Here is an 18,112-nt window from a genome sequence, read left to right as displayed (position 1 = left end):
TTCTTGAAAGTCATTCCTTATAAATACCTAGCTACAAGACAATGAAAAGGACTTTCAATTTCGGTAAAATTTAAACACTTTGAATGCATCTTTACTGTTTTCATGAATAGTCATTGGAATCCGAAATTGACTTTAGCATCGGAGGGTCTTTGCAGGGGAGGATTCTCGTGAGCCTTCTAACCCATTTTCTGAGCATCAACATGGTCAAATTCTAGCGGCGAAAGCAAAACCTTGCGGTGAGACTTAACGGCGAAGGCAAAACCTTGCGGCGAAGGTAAAACCTTGCGACTAAGCCTTGTGGCAAAGGCAAAACCTTGTTGTAAAAGAGGTAGTGACAAAGTCTTGTGACGAAACAGATAGTGGCGAAGACTAGCGGCGAAGGTAAAATCTTGCGACTAAGCCTTGTGGCAAAAGCAAAACCTTGTTGCAAAAGAGTTAGTGGCAAAACCTTGTGACGAAAGAGATAGTGGCGAAGACTAGCGGCGAAGGCTTGCGACGAAAAGACTAGTGGCAAAGACTTGTGGCAAAAAAACTAATAGCGAAGTCTTGTGGCAAAAAAGCTTGTAGGCGAAGACCTTGTGACAAAAGAACTCGTGGTGAAATCCTTGCGGCAAGCATCCTAGCGGGGAACTCCCTTGAGGTAACTTCTGTTACAACAACCTAATTTCACCTGACACCGAGATTGAGTGGACCCCACTTCATAAATTTTAATCATTATATTTTTGACAACAACCGTAATAAAGATATTTTGATAAAAAAAATCTTTATTTCAGTATTTATCATATGCATTTAACAAACATATAGAAATAAAATATACAATTCTCAATGAATTATAAAAAAATTAAAAAATAATTTGATAGAAATATTAAAATATTTTCTGGTATTATCTTGATTCGAAAAGTATTCAAAACTATATTTTGATACAACCTTAGCTCGCTCATTTTAACAAATGCTACCCAAAAAATTGAAATTTATTTTAACTCTTATGTTCTCTCTTATATTTAAAAAAAGAAAAACTTTAATCAACATTCAATATATAAATTAAAATAACAAGTTTGGTACAGGTGGAAGAAAATAAAATATTAGAAAAAAATAAGTTTTTAAAAATAAGAAAATAAACATATTTTACTATTTTAAAAAACTAAAAACGATTTAAAAATAACAAGGAGAACAGGTTCTTGCCTTTTAGAATTAGATGTGTTTCCATTTGATTCTATTAAAACAAGAGCGGCTTCATTATTTTGACCATTTTCCCTTTTCATTCTATGGATGTCTTCTTGAGTTTTTGTTTGAACAAAACCCAGTGCCAGGCCAGCCGCATTCTCAGCTGCCCATTTTGGTAATTTTGACCCCTTAAAAGACAGGGAACAACTGCCCCAATTGCCTCTTCTTTCTACTCTTCCTACTTTTGAATTCGTTGCTCAACACTCACGCCCCCTGCTTCCAGACTTCGTTTCTGAATTACCAGTTATGCCCTACCCCGTAATCTTTATAAATTCCTTAGAGAGCAAGCCATTCGGGCTAATTTCATAGGGTACTTTAGAACATGAAAAACAGTAGTGGAAAAAATTACACTAACGGTCCACAAGTTATGTAGTATTACAGCCCACCCCCGAGTTTCTAGATATTACATTCTTCTTTCTTATTGCTTGGATTATAGATGATTTCAAAATAAAATTGGTCAGCTGTTATTCAACTGCTATAAAAATGTCGAAAAAGAAAAATAAGAGGGGCAATGCCATGTACAGACAGAAAAGTTTTGCATGATCAAACAAGTTCAAGCAACTTTTCCAGGAAAAACCACAATGACGAGTGAAACTGGGATTCATAGGCACTGCTAAAACACAATATACAAACTAATAACAACAGTTTAAATCAGAGTTGAAAGAAGTTCAGCTTTGATCTCTAATGGTGACAACAATAACATAACCAAGAGAATGAAAAGAGGAATCTTTCTAAACTAGGCAGCTTTTTGTTTCTTGGTTACTCGCTTAGCCAAAACAAAGTCATCGTCTGAGTTGGTTGCAGAATCGCTTTCCTCAACTTTGCGCTTCTTGGATTGCTTCGATGCAACTGTGGAGCTGGGAGGTGTCTTCTTCTTCTGCGAAGAAGCTGGGGAGGATTGGGCCTTTCTCTTCACAGTGACAGAGTGAGAGCTTGTCTTTACATTATTGGCAACAGTTTTCATCGGTGAACTAAGCTTCTGCTGCTGGTTCTTTTTCTGCTTCATCTGGAAAACCTTACTTGCCACCTCCTTTGAAAGCAAACCTGATTCCATCATCCTGCATTTCAATTGGGGTAGAGAAATGATTATCCAATATATGACTTGCAGGCCCTGAAGCTAATTTGACTATCAGCAATAATATATACACATATGCTCAGTTTACACAAATACATGCACAAACAGAACTCCCCAGACCCTAGCGGGAGTCTCATACACTAGAATGAATGCCTTTTTTCACATATCCACAATACGCACAAACTGCTAAATTGAAGTGAATTGAATTAAGACGGCACAAGCCCATAGCAACCAAGACTGATTTGGTTGCAAGACTCACTATTTGAATCTAGCGTAAGCCCACTAATCCAAAGCTAAATTTATTGAATCCAAGACAAACAAATTGGTTTTAAGCATTAGATATAGTAAGACTGTTTAGCAGCAAACCATGTTATTGTCTGCTACTAAGAGTATCATAGCAGCATCTCCTAAAAAACAAATGACACAAATCAATAACAAAAAATGCTCTGCAAACTGATGAAAGTAACCATTCAATTAAGTGCACAAATCATCAAGTATCACCAACAACCCCTTCTTGGAGTGTGCTATAATTCTAGTGACCATCACCAACAATGGTGGAAACCAAACAAGAGAAGAAATTGGAGATATCTTGCCCAAAACAGCAGACTCTCAAGCATAAAAAATCCACTGCACACTGTCTACAATGTAGAACTACATGTTACCCTATGACATTTGGCCAAATCGGGGAAATGGATGACCACTCAATCAAGGTGATCAAGATTGCTGCTCAAGACACAACAACTATCTTCGTTTTTGGGTCTCTTCCAACAACTTCACACACCTACACCACTTTCATTCTAGCTTCCCATACATACACAACCTTTTAGAGCCCCTGCCACATGGGCATAAATAAAACCAAGACATCCAAGAACATATTTCCATCGTCCACATAAGAATTGGACCAATATCATTTTTGAGATGTTCTCCACCTACTACTGAGAGTTAAATAACAAGAGGTATGTCTAATACTACTTGGCACCTTGTGTACAAAAATGATCGAATTCACTGCCAATCAATTGGGAGAAAATTTTGACTACCATCTAAAGCAAGGATATTGAAAACGGTTTATATATGGAAAATATCAAATCTGAACAGTGGATTTATAAAATCATTAACAATAAAAAAAATGTTTACTCTATCTCATCTTACATTTTATTCTCTCAAGTCATGCAAACCGTCCACTGACTGGATACTGATATCTGAATAACTATGGTGAATCATTCAAATGTGCCCTAATATAGCCAAAGCATGAATCATTCAAATGCAACAAATAAACCACCTTTTTATTAGATAGGAAACCAGAAAAACTACTGTGGCACAATTAACTTCCTTGATTCCAGAATTGAGTGGTTCTAGTAAGTCCTATGTAGAGACCTCATTGATTCCAGGATATATGACATACAAGCATGGTTGTCAAAGCCACAATGCACACTGAGGTGCAAGAATACTTGAAGCCCAGGAGCAAGAAGCAAGGTGCACATTTTTTAAAACTCTGTTATACATTAATTATTTTGAGTATATACCTATAAACTGTAAAGAAATAAATCTAAACTTATAAAATCATAAATAACAAATAACCAAACACTATATTACAATAAAAACAACTAATATTATTTCAAAAAGTACTAGATGTCTAAAACATTGACAAAAAGCATTGTTTCAAATTCAAGTTTCAACACGAGAAAATTCATAAAATGACCTATAATTTGCAAACACAACAAACCACGAGTAATATTTAAATCATCCTAACATAACAAAACATCAAGAGGAAGCATTGTTTCAAATCTTCAAAGGTTAAAATTAAACCTGTTTCTAAATCCTCATCAAAACTAAGTTCAAAGTCTTCTTCCTTATCATTTTCTCATGCACACCTTCAATATCTTCTTCTTCATTAAGCTTTCATATTAACAAAAAAACAGATTCTTCAATGACAATCAAGCTAAAACCTTTCAGAATTTAAAAAAAAAACAAAACAAAACAAAAAATACCTCAATTTTGTGCCGACAAGTATAACACCGAGATTTGATGGTTGAAACTACTATTGGAACTTTTAATTCTTTTTCCTTTCTCACTTTAGGGTTTAGGGTTTTATGTTGAATAGCTATTCAGACTTGAGAGGTGTTGCTTTAATGTTAGGTTTATATGTTAGATAAATGGGGGGTTTTACTGTTTTCTCTCAAGTTTCTTTAAATTTTTTTCTGGTTACATTTTAAAAAGTCCATCAAAAAAAAAATTATGATATCAGTGCGAAGGTGTGTGCCCCAAGGAGGGTACCTCATCTCAGTTGTGTAAACATATATAGGATTAATCGTTGCATTAAATTGGAATGAACCTTCCAACTTAATAGTAGCAATAGGCCAAGTCATTTGGTTGTCTAGGGGTGGAAACATTGTCAATTAGATGATCCTCCTTGACTACTTGCTAGGACAGCAGTTAAGGCGGCATTGAACTGAGGAATTGGCCAGGGCTTTTTGTTACTTCAGCTATAAAATACATAGCATTAGATTTACCTCTCCAAACAAGTACCATTAAAATTGTATGACATGCAGTCTGTTGTAAGGTTAACACATATTCACTCACTGACCTGTAAAGCACAAATCACATAAATGCATGCCCACCTGAAATGACCATGCAAAGAAACATCTATGCAAGTCATCTAGTCAATCTTGACAGTCACCTCAACAAATTATTAGTTTAAGCTGGAGTCAAGTAGACACTCCAATACATAAAAGCTAAAAACACACAATAGAGAACGGGAGTACATTGGCACAATCATATATGCTAAGTGACAAGAAACGAATGTAAAACTCACCAAAATTGTGATGAAGACTAAAAATTCACAATATTTTAACCAGACAAAGATCATGGTTCATAACAAATCTTTCTAATGAAAAGAAACATCTAAAAGAAAATGGAGGGCATAAAAATATTGGTTGTGAAAAAAATTAACCGTAATGAACAATCTAACAGTTCGCACAGATTGTAGCCTTCTCTAGTTGGTTATATGAAGCAAATGTTGCATTATTGGTAAATACTAAGGAAAGTATCATTCTTACTAAATAGAGTAAAAATGTATTTGGCTATCCCTTGGATATTGATTCAATCCCTCCAAGAAAGCATTTGAGGGATAAATCAGCAATGCAAAACCACCATCATATCTGAATGCAACCAATTCCAAAACCCATGAAAACTACTGTTTCAAATTTATCATGATTATCTGCTTGATAGTTTCCATTACCTGTGACTAATTTATGTACATAATTTGGAGGCTACATAGTTTACTACCCAACTTCTTCACTGGTTTATAGATCAGAATCCATCGAGGAACATGGAAAAACAAAGCTTTGGAGATTGGAAGTCCTCCCTCTAGATCATATTTGATACCATGTTTTAGAGTAAAATATTCCACTTTCCTAAGTGAAACACATATGAAGCTTACCCCAGTGGTACTTTGATCCAAGTTGGAAAGCAGATATAAATCCAAGTCAGTGATGAACCATCTACCCTTAAAGAAAAAGTTATATACACCTCAGATGACAGAAGAAACCGTCACACACGGCGACTTACCCTCTGTTATTTCTTTTTCTTAAATGCTATAATCGTTTGTTTTATTTCTGTTATTGCCTATTATGGTTGTTGCTTTAAATTCCAGCTGTAATAGTTTGTTATTAGGAGAATATTCTAGGAGGGCCCACGTGTAAGGGCTAGAATAGGACAAACCGGTTGTTATAACCCCTTACAAGAAGGAATCGGCTATGGCAGCGTCCATGCTAGAGGGTATATATACCCCTCCTAGACCCTTCGGGTCCTTTAACAAGAATATTATTGACAATCAACATCTCTCTCTCTCTTTTGCCATCTCCCTACTTCTCTTTGTCCCTTCTTCCTTCCTTTCTTCCTAGCCTTTCTACTGCTATCCACTGATTAATCCTAAGTCAGTGAAATAGCCATTGTCACTAGCAGTGACAATTTGGTATCAGAGCTACAGTCTTGGCTGGAGTTAGTAGAGCATTCTCCCATGGTAGAAGGTACCCGCATGAAGAGTTTTGAGTCGCAGCTGCAGCAGCTCAGCTCGATAGTGACAGACTTCCAGAATCGCGTGGATCAATTAGAGCAAGGTGGGGAACACAATCATGACGCAATCTTAGCATTGGATCGCAGGATAAAGAATTCAGTAGGGGAACTGGAAAGAAGGTTCGATGGAGCTCTGTCTCAAATGCGAGAGGATAATGGGCAAATGAGAATAGAGCTGGGAGCCCAACTCCAGCAATTTATGGTTATGTTCACTCACCAAAATGCGATAAGGTTGGCCCCTGAGTTCCCTCCCAGAGATAGAACAGAACCATTAATACCAGACGATAGGCGAGATAGAGTAGTGGGAAATGATGGAGTTAGGATTGAACTGGAGGAAGATATGAGGAATATGATGGAAGGTGGACAAGAAGGACTGAATCGTCCACAGCCACCAGGGTTCCCAAACCCTCAGCTAGAGATTTCGATGTTTGATGGGAATAATCCCCAGTGGTGGGTGAGGAAATGAAAGCGAATGTTCGATTGGTACAATGTACCTGAGGGAAGAAGGGTTGCCCTGGATTCAACCTACTTTGATGACCTGGTAGACGCTTGGTACGAGGGGTGGACAAGGGTCAGGGATAATCCTACTAGAGGGAGTTTCCTAATAAGCTATATGAGAGGTTTGGGGAGAGAAGCATGCCAGACGTTATTGAGGAATTCAATAAATTGAAACAGGTGGGAGAGGTGAATACCTACCTGAGGAGGTTCGAGGAGCTAAGATCACTGATGATCAACAACGACCCCCACCTCTTGGAAGCTTATTTTGTGTCTAGTTTCTTGAGCAAGCTCAGCGAAGACTTAAGGCCTATGGTGAAGATGATTAGGCTGCAGACAGTGGAGCAAGCAGCAAAAAGTGCACATTTACAAGAGATGGTGGTGGAGGCCTTGATGAGGCAACAACACCAGACTGTAACCGGGGGCGTGTCTCATCAAGGAGAAAAAGGACACAACTGTGATTGGGGTAGAGGCAACCAGGGTGTTAGGAATCTAGGGGGGCCTGGTTCTGGGGGAAAATACAATGAACTGAGGAAGCAACCTGGATTATGTTTTAGATGAGGGGATAAGTACTATCCCGAGCATCAATGTAGATGGAAGTTGTTGCTAGAGGGAGACTCGAGGGAGAGATTAGAAGAAGAAGACGAAAGGGAAGAGGATGAGGAGTTCGGAGAAGGGGATAAGGGTGAAATTTCGCTGCATGCATTGAATGGGGTAACCAATAATAAGATAATTAAAGTAGAAGGGAAGGTAAAGGATGACAGTTTGTTGATCCTAATTGATAGTGGAAGCACACATAGTTTTCTGGATGAAGGGTCTACTAGAAGACTGAGGTGTTCCCTTAGGAAACTCAACCCCTAAGTGTGACAGTGGCTAATAGGAATAAGGTGATAAGTGAGTTAGTGTGCCCGTGGTTTAATAGGGAGATGCAAGGGGAGAAGTTTGAAACAGACTTGAGGCTGTTGCAATTAGGGGGTTGCGATGTGATATTAGGGGTTAACTGGATGAAAGGAGTAAGCTCCATAAGTTTTGATGTCAATAGGATGGAGGTATCCTTTGACAAGGGGGGAAAGAGAATGACTCTCACAAGAGGAAGAGAGTTTGGGGCCTACGGGATGATAACAGGGAAGAGGCTCCACCGAGTGTTCAAAAACAAGTGGAGCCAGCTGACCCAATTGTTCTCCATTATGGCAGTAGAAGAAGGGGCCGAGCAGAAGCTATATGGAGAATTGCACCTAACGGTCATCAACCGGCGATGTGAGCTTGACCAGGTAAACCCTCAAACCCTTATTGATGAATTGCTGGAAGTGTTTTAAGGACCTATTTACCGAACTTGTTACTCTACCCCCAACCCGAACCTTGGACCATTCAACTAACCTCAAACCCAATACTGAACTAGTCAACATCAGATCTTACCAATATTCTCCAACCCAGAAAACAAAAATTGAGAAAATGGTGAAGGAGATGCTAAAGCAATCCTTCATAAGACCTAGCCAGAGCCCATTTGCTTCACCAATCCTTCTTGTAAAAAAGAAATATGGATCTTGGCGTTTTTGTGTAGATTACAGCCAATTAAATGCCTTAACCATCAATGACGCAGCGTGTAGCGCGAGTGTGAAGAAAACACACAAAATAAACCCTTGAAAGAGCAAACTTCAATGGCCGAAGCTTGGCTTTCAAGAAGACGCAAAAACAAGACTGTTTTGCTAAGAAAACCCAAATAGGTTGCTGAAATTTGATTGAGAAAAACTTGATTACAATCTCTAGATCCTAGGTATATTTATAGTGTTTGGCTAATCCAAATCCATCTAATATTTGGAAAACAAAATCCAACTAGAATTCTAATAGAAATAAATCCTAAATAAAAGTCAACTAGAATCCTAATAAAAATAAAATTCTAATCAAACATGAAGTAGAATCCTAAATCAAGTAGAAACATGAAATAGAATCCTAAATCAAGTGGAAATATAAAATAGAATCCTAAATCAAGTAGAATTCTAAAACTTAATAAGTATTAAAATAACATTATGGCACTACTATTTTGGTGATACTATTCCAGTTTAGTTGGGTCAGCCTTGGGCCGAGTCTTGATTGGTGACCGCATCATTCACCTTCACTTGAAAAAAAATTCGACCTCGAATTTTGATCATGTTTGGACAAATCCACATCTGATAAGTACGAAGAGAGATTAGCCACTTTGAATGTTTAGAAATACCCATATGATTAGGCAAATCCACAACATAAGCATTGTCATTGGTCTTCTTTGGAATCTTTTAAGGACCATACTTCTTTGGCTTGAACTTGTTCTGCTTTCCTGTTGGAATTTGTTCCTTCTTCAAGAATATCATGACTTCATCTCCAACCTCAAATACCTTGTGCTTCCTATGCTTGTCAGTTGTCGCCTTATATTTCTTATTTGTGCAACTTTTGCTTGACATCTTCCTGAACCGCTTGAACTTTTCTGGTAAGGGAACATGAGCAAAGACATTCCTCCCCTTCTTAGCCATATCAGCATTGGCATGGGTCCAATCATCGCCATGTTTGTTGCCTTCTGCCTCCATTGCATTATTGCTGTTAGATTGAGGACGTTAAACCTTCCATCTTGAGCGCTTCTCTAATCTAGTAGATCTTATTGCCTTCGATTCAACCATGCCAGATCTTGAATAAACTATAGAAGGATTTGCTACCATGACCTCCATCTCCTTTACAGTAGCAAGTCGATCAGAGGAAACACCACCATCATTGGGGTGCGAAGCAATGCTTGAGCCATCGGGACTGGAAAATACCCCAGTATGAGTCAATAACCTTGGAGTTTCTATCATGTTAGCAACATAAATCAGACCTGAGTTTGCAAACATTAAGGTTGCTGGGACAACATAATCTTCGAAATCAAGCTCCACTTTAGAAGCTTTGGTTTGATTCTTTTCCACTATGGGTAACAAAGTATAACGCACACCTTCTTTCTCAAGCTGATATGTGTTCTTCCTACCCGAGTGCGTAGCATCCACATCAAATTGCCAAGGCCTCCCAAATAAAATATGGCAAGCATCCATATCAACAATATCACAATAGACTTCGTCGAAGTACTTACCAATAGAGAAAGGCACCCTGCAACGTTCATCCACATGTATGCCACCAACTTCTTTGATCCATCCAATCATGTAAGGGCTTGAATGTTTTTCAGGAGTTAACTGCATCTTTGCCACCACGTCTCTTTCTATAATGTTCTCCTGACTTCCACTATCAATAATCAACTCAAAGATTTTTCCTTTCACCGTACACCTCGTGCGAAAAAGCTTATGCCGTTGAGTAGTATCTTCATTCTTTTGAGATAGCATTAACTTCCTCACTACACAGGTATATTGCCCATGTCCATAATCTTCTTCGTCATCCTCCCCATCAAGCCCGCAATATACTTCCTCTTCAGCAACATCTTCCTCTTCCTTTTCTACAATGTTAACTGTTTTCCTCCTTGGACAATCACTAGATCGATGCCCAACCTCATTGCACTTGAAACATTTTAAAAGAATAGGCTTTGCATGAGGATTAGGGGATTTTGGAAGATTAGAAGTAGTACCTCGAATATTTCCCCCCGTTGTAGCCTTATTAGGGTTGACTGTATGGGGTGGATTGGAGGGTTGCGCTCCTTGATCCGACTTACCTTTATCAAAAGCTGGTTGTTTATTTTTATTCCCACTATACCGACGATAGTTGTCATTACGAGATCTCTCCCTCAACATTAACTCAGCCTTTAAAGCTAAGTTCCTTGCTTCTTGCACACTCAAAACCATCTGAACCCCAATTTTATCACGAATAGCAGGGTTCAATCCATTCAAGTAACGAGCTGCTTGTTGATTGTCACTTTCTGATAATTGGTTTCTCTCCGCCAATCGCAGAAACTCAGAGGTATATTCATTCACACTCTTCATTCCCTGTGTACATCTTTGATAAGCTTCAAACATATATTGTTCATAGTCAGGGGGCAAAAACCTACCTCTTAACAGTTGCTTCATTCGTCTCCATGTCTTAACTGGCAGTCGGCCTTCCCTCAATCTCGCTTCTCTTAATCGCTCTCACCAAACAGATGCACCGCCTTTCAACCTGTAAGCCACTAACTTTACTTGTCGTTCATTTGGGATCTCCATATATTCGAAAAAATCGGTCAACCTCAGTGATCCAATCCAAGAACCCCTCAATATCAAGATCTCCACTAAAGGTAGGAATATCAACTTTTAGTTTATACTCATCGTTGCCCCAATGGTTGTACTGATGCGCATTCCTCCTAACCCCTCTACCACTAGGGTTAGCTATTACTCAACCAAAATCATTCTCTTCATCGCTATCTTGAATCACTGGTCTTCTAGGATTAACAAGGACATGATTAATGGGTGGTCTTCCCGCTCCGGTTTGATTCACCCCATTATTCAGGTTCCTGTCATTATCAACTCGTAATAAGGTGCCCAATTGGTTGCTATGTTGCTCCAATCGCTGCTGGATAGTACGAGTTACTTCCCGCTGTTCTTCGATTGCTCTCCAAACTGCGGACAACCCCTGATCATCGTCACGAGGCTGGTTGCTACCGTTACCTTCAAGATTGGCCATCTGATTGGTTGATTAACGGCTCTGATACCACCTGACGTAGCGTGTAGCGCGAGTGTGAAGAAAACACACAAAATAAACCCTTGAAAGAGCAAACTTCAATGGCCGAAGCTTGGCTTTCAAGAAGACGCAAAAACAAGACTGTTTTGCTAAGAAAACCCAAATAGGTTGCTGAAATTTGATTGAGAAAAACTTGATTACAATCTCTAGATCCTAGGTATATTTATAGTGTTTGGCTAATCCAAATCCATCTAATATTTGGAAAACAAAATCCAACTAGAATTCTAATAGAAATAAATCCTAAATAAAAGTCAACTAGAATCCTAATAAAAATAAAATTCTAATCAAACATGAAGTAGAATCCTAAATCAAGTAGAAACATGAAATAGAATCATAAATCAAGTAGAAATATAAAATAGAATCCTAAATCAAGTAGAATTCTAAAACTTAAGAAGTATTAAAATAACATTATGGCACTACTATTTTGGTGATACTATTCCGGTTTAGTTGGGTCAGCCTTGGGCCGAGTCTTGATTGGTGACCGCATCAATCAAAGACAAGTACCCCCCTTGGTAAAAGACCTAATCAACGAGTTGCACAATGCCAATAAAATTTCAAAGCTAGACCTTCATTTAGGATACCACCAAATAAAAATGAACCCTGATGATGTCCATAAAACAACCTTTAGAACCCATCATGGACATTTTGAGTTCTTGGTGATGCCATTTGGGCTCACCAATACACCAGCCACCTTTCAAACCTTAATGAACCAAATCTTTGAACCCTACTGAAAGAAATTCATACTTGTATTTTTCGATGATATCCTTGTCTACAGCCCATCTCTGAACCAGCATCTACAACACCTAAAAACCACCCTAGAAGTCCTTCGATCTAACTAGCTCTTCATCAAAAGGTCTAAGTGTTCCTTTGGTCAAGATCAAGTTGAGTATTTGGGCCATTTGATATCAAGAGAAGGTGTTAGGACTGATCCCAAAAAGGGGGAAGCTATGTTAACTTGGCCAAAACCCACAACAGTGAGAGCTCTACAGGGGTTCCTTGTCCTTACCGGGTACTATCGCAGATTTGTGAGAGGTTATGGAGTGGTTAGTAAACCTCTAGCCAACTTGCTAAAGAAAGGCAATTTCAGTTGGGGACAGGAGGCTGAAAAAGCCTTTGAAAGGCTGAAGGTGGAGATGCGTAGAGTACCTATTTTGGGACTATCGGACTTTGTTAAACCCTTTGTGCTGGAGACAGATGCCTGCGCAGGTAGGGGGGGGGGGCATCGGGGCTGTGCTGTTACAAGGAGGGAGACCATTGGCATTTCTAAGCCAGGCATTAAGCCCACGGCATTTGGGATTAAGCATTTACAAGAAAGAGTTCCTAGCAGTACTTATGGCTGTAGAAAAATGGCACCATTACTTAGAAAGTGGGAGGTTTATAATCAAAATAGATCATGAAAGTTTAAAGTATCTGTTGTAACAAAAATTGAAAACACAACTTCAGAAAAAAGGGATGGCAAAACTAATGGGGTTAGACTACATAATTCAGTATAGGAAAGGCAAAGAAAATGTAGTCGCTGATGCCCTTTTGAGGTGCCAAGAGGAGGGAAGCATAGCCGCAATCACCACCGTTATACTAGAATGGTGCCAAGAAGTTATGGACAGCTATGAGGCAAATGAACAGGTGAAAAAGATATTGGAAAGATTGGCAACGGGGTCTAAGGAGGTTGAGGGTTACACTTTACGTGAAGGGCTGATAAGATTTAATGGGAGGATTGTCATTGGTAGCAACAGGAACCTCAAGAGGAAGATTATGCAGTCCTTGCATGAATCTCCTTTGGGAGAGCATTCGGGAGTTCAAAATACTTACCTTAGGGTAAGGAAGTTGTTCCAATGGCCCAAGCTAAAGGCTAATGCCAAGAAATTTGTCCTAACCTGCGACACATGTAAGAGATGTAAACATGAAAATGTGACCTACCCTGGTCTCCTTCAACCCCTTCCTATACCTAACCAAGCCTAGACCAGCGTTTCAATGGACTTCATCGAGGGGTTGCCCAAGTTTGAAGGGAAGAATAGTATTTTGTTTGTAGTGGACAGACTAACCAAATTTGCCCATTTCATAGGGCTGTCTCACCCTTACACAACCCAAGAAGTGGCAAGGGCATTTATGGATCGGGTAGTAGCATTGCATGGGGTCCCGAGCACTATTATTTCAAATCGTGATAAGATCTTCATGAGTGTATTATAGCAAGAGTTAATGAAGTCTACAGGGACCAAACTTAATATGTCGACATCCTATCATCCATAATTGGACGGGCAAACGAAAAGAGTCAATCAAAGCTTGGAGACCTACTTGAGGTGTGTGTGCATTCTACAACCCAAGAGCTGGCACCGATGGTTGGCATTGGCCCAATGGTGGTATAACTCTAACCACCACACATCCCCAAAAATGTCACCTTTCGAGGCCAACTACGGTTACAAACCTCCCATCCTACCAGCCTTAGAGAGGCAGGTCATAGCGACAACTGTTGAGGAGTATATGCAGCAAAGGAGGATGATTCTACAACAATTTAAGCAGGAATTGGCTTCAGCCCAAAATAGGATGAAGTAATATACTAACAAGAAGAGGAGTGAGAGGGATTTGGAAGTTGGGGAGAAGGTGTATCTACAGTTGAAGTACCCCCAACTGAAAGCCCTCTCCCAAGGACCAATGTCCAAACTCAATCCCAAATATTTTGGCCCATATCCCATAGTGGGCCGGGTAGGGAAGGTGGCCTACTGTCTACAACTCCCTCAGGAATCCTAGATTCATCCAGTCTTCCATGTCTCCTTATTGAAAAAGTCAGTTGGAGCTGAGCCGGTTAACCTAGCACTGCCCATCAATCCCAAAGAGAAGGAGACTTTGAAGAAGTCGGAAGCCATTATGGACAAAAGGGTTATCTACCGCCAAAGGATACCCCTCATCCAAGTGCTGGTGAAGTGGCAACACAGAGATCAGGAAAGCAGCACTTGGGAGTACCTACCAAGTCTTCTCAAACAGTTCCCCATGGCTGCCAGCCTCCTTAGCACTTCTTGAGGACAAGAAATGGTTTAAGGGGGAGGGAATTGTCACACACGACGACTTACCTTCTATTATTTCTTTTTCTTAAATGTTGTAATCGTTTGCTTTATTTCTGTTATTGCCTATTATGGTTGTTGCTTTAAATTCCAAATATAATAGTTTATTACTAGGAGAATATTCTAGGAGGGCCCACGTGTAAGGGCTAGAATAGGACAAACCAGTTGTTATAACCGCTTACAAGAAGGAATCTGCTATGGCAGCATCCATGCTAGAGGGTATATATGCCCCTCCTAAACCCTCTGGGTCCTTTAATGAGAATATTATTGACAATCAACATCTCTCTCTCTCTTTTGCTATCTCCCTACTTCTCTCTATCCCTTCTTCCTTCCTTTCTTCCCAACTTTTCTACTGCTATCCACCGATTAATCCTAAGTCAGTGAGATAGCCATTGTCACTAGTAGTGACAGAAACAAACTTCGTGAACAAGATGAGTTCACCAAAATAGTGACTAAATTGGATGCAATAGGTGCCAAAAATGGGAAGAAAGTTAATGCAATTCTCTTGTTGAATTTGCTACCTTCATCATAAGAGCATTTGAGGACTATACTATTGTATGGAAGATACTCTAGAATTAGATTAGATGAGATTGTCGCTACTCTCAAATGTTATGAAAATATCAAGAACACAGAGAGTAATAGGTTACCACGGGAGAATTAAAACTTCATAAATGGTGGTCACCATTAGTTCATAAAACCCATACACAATTGTCTTAAGGGTATGCAAAAATGATGTATAGGAGTGATGCTGAGCATAATAAATGCTGACTATAAAAAATGTAACAATTATTGAGTGTTCATAGCAAAGTGTTGAGCAAAGAGACAAAAGTGGAAAGGCATGCATCGACAACAAGACAACTTTTACTCCAAATTTAGTTGGTGGTAGAAATCACGCCAAATATGCTTGAGTGGAAGAAATATCCTAGTTCCCTTGAACACTAGAGCATTGTCATCTAGGCAAAGGGCACAAGCATCTCTATATAGAGGTGAAGGCTAGACAAAGGAAGTGGTGGAGGGTGAGATCTACTTTTGGGGGGTCAAAACATAGTTGTTAATACTGTATTGGACAAGGTACCTTATTTGTAATTGATATGGTATGGTACTGGTAGCAGACAATACCAGATATCATTTTGGATACATCACTTCAAAAAATTTAATATTATATAGTACTTGTATATCAAGATATTAAATTTGCAATTAATATGATACACTTACTTGGTGCATAAGAAATAAATATTAATTAAAAATTAAGAATTTTAATTATAACAAAAATATTTGTATTAAATAAGTTATGAGTCCTATGACATTAATTAAACATATAATCCAACTCACTTAGTCGCTTGATTCTTTTAGCAATCTTGCAAGAATAAACTTTATAAAACCTTTAGAGAAGCTAATGGTCACCATTTCTTTGCAGAAAAAATCTCAAAAATAAAATAAAACTAAAGTTCGCTCCCGGCCTCCTCCACTCACCAAAAATAACAATTAGTTCTAGCCTTGGAAACTGCTGCTGGAAAAGTGGCTTTCCATTCTATACTGGAATATTTTCTTTTACTTTTTAATAGATTGAAAGAAATGTAGAAACACAACAAGGACAAAATAGAAACCAGAAAGCAACAAAAGGAACAGAAGTACAGGACACCACGCAACTCAGGAATTGTCTCCTCCCCATGCAATAACTGATACTTATGGAGGAAAATCCTGTTGGCTCCCCTCACGACCAGAATCCAGAATGATGCGAACCCATGCTAACAAGGAGGTGATCCAATAATTCCCCTCATTCCAAACATGGCCCAGATTCAACCAATCCAAGCTCTTGAACACAGAGACCATGAGATGCCAGAAGATTTTCCCTCCTGCAGATACTCCCTCCCTCCCCTCTCTCTCTATCTCTCTCTGGGGAAGGGAGCAAGGAGAAGAAATATCGGTGCTTGAAAGTTTGGGGGGCCATGCCCCTTACATGCTCCACCACTGGACAAAGGCACTCAAATAATAGAGTGCAGGCATCCCTGATGACGGAGTACAAGCATCCTAGTTTAGAGTTGTAACATGGTAGACAGCAAAGAAGGGCAATGGAGTATGAACCTCCCAGTGAGCAGGTGCAGGCACCTTGGCATGAGAATGTAAGATACAGCAGTGCTACACATGGAAGACTAGTATACTCAACCATATAGTGCAAGCAGCTGATTGAGGGGGTGCAAGTCACAGACATTATAATCCAACACCATGTGATTCCACCTACATAAGTTCTTTTTTTCCTGATAGACCTTTGTATGGTCACCTCTCTGAATAAGAACATTATTTCTTGATTATATTCAATGTGAGAACGTTTAAATTTTGAATTTAAGAGGTTGGATATATATTGTTCACCTTTTTGTATATTTTGAAAATGATCTTAAGCTCAGTTGACCGAAACTTGGCCATTGTAAATTCATATCCATGGTACACATTATATGTTACCCTAGTTTTATAGCCTATTCACTATAATTAAAATTTCCTGAGGTGATGGCTTAGTAGGAATCTAAGTTTGTACTTCAAGAAGATTACTAGTAAGTTGGGGAATAACAATAATTACTTACCAGAAAGCTGCCATTTCACTTCCAGGCACTTGCTCGTACAAACTTTCGTAGAAAATCCTCAGCGGGTCTCTCTGAAAATCCAATTGCAACTCGAGCATAAGGAAAAAAATAAAGCTCACGGAATTAGGGGGGAAATCTTTTGAACCAAATGAATATAGCAACCAAAAAGCCAAAATATATATATACATATATATATACATATATACATATACATATATGAAGAAGCAAGATAACATACTTCCTCAGGAGGGTCTCTCTTCTGACCAGGCAAATCATAAACCTTCCTCTCCCTTTTCCTACCATTCTGCTCAGCTTCTTTGGCCCCCTTTTTCTTTTCTTCCTCCTTTACCTTACCACTCTTTTTCTGCAACATTTTCAAAAACATAGAAGCCAATAGAAGGCTACATAAATCAATAATAAAAAAATTCAAAGTAGCATGTAAGAATCAGAAACCTTATCGGTGTTGTTGGAGGCCCTCTTGGAGGCGGGTTTCTGAAACTCCTCTTCCTCGTCAGATTCTTCTTTCTTCGGTTTGGCTAGCTTCGGGGACCGAGATTTGGCGCCGACATTGCTGGCTTTCTTCTTGGCATTTTGAAGAACAGAGCCATCCTTTTTGTCCTCGACCTCCTCTTTCTTCACCGGCCTAGAGTCTTCGGACGGCATCTTCCTTGATTTCGTAGAGCAAGAATGTGGGTTTTTGGTGATACAGTGGTAGGCCGATGTTGAGAGTTAGTGGAGAAAGACAAGGGTTTTCTGGCAATTAATTCCCTATTTTGTAAATTTCGCGGTTCACTGTTTGAATCGGCGAAGGTCATGATTGAAATAAACCGGTCCGATTGTAGCCTAGACGATCGTCTCTCAATCTTCCTTATTTCACTCCTTATTATATTATAAATAATTTATTTTTTATTTTAATTTTATCTTAAAAATTATTTCTATTCTAACAAAAC

The 18,112-nt window shown here is 39.0% G+C and overlaps 1 protein-coding gene across 1 annotated transcript; it reads right to left on the bottom strand.

Moving 5' to 3' along the window:
* Positions 1 to 1,764: 1,764 nt before the first annotated feature.
* LOC127808945 (uncharacterized) lies at positions 1,765 to 17,912 on the bottom strand. Its single transcript, XM_052347689.1, has 4 exons — positions 17,616 to 17,912; positions 17,401 to 17,526; positions 17,163 to 17,233; positions 1,765 to 2,282 (listed from the first exon to the last, which is right to left on the bottom strand). Exons 1-4 carry the CDS (start codon positions 17,823 to 17,825, stop codon positions 1,961 to 1,963), a joined length of 729 nt encoding a protein of 242 aa, XP_052203649.1. The 5' UTR covers positions 17,826 to 17,912; the 3' UTR covers positions 1,765 to 1,960.
* Between the last annotated feature and the right edge of the window lie 200 nt (positions 17,913 to 18,112).

Source organism: Diospyros lotus, chromosome 8 (genome assembly GCF_014633365.1).
Source record: "Diospyros lotus cultivar Yz01 chromosome 8, ASM1463336v1, whole genome shotgun sequence".
NCBI lineage: Eukaryota > Viridiplantae > Streptophyta > Magnoliopsida > Ericales > Ebenaceae > Diospyros > Diospyros lotus.
Note: the sequence above shows the minus strand (reverse complement) of the source record. Positions and strands in the feature narration are given on the sequence as shown.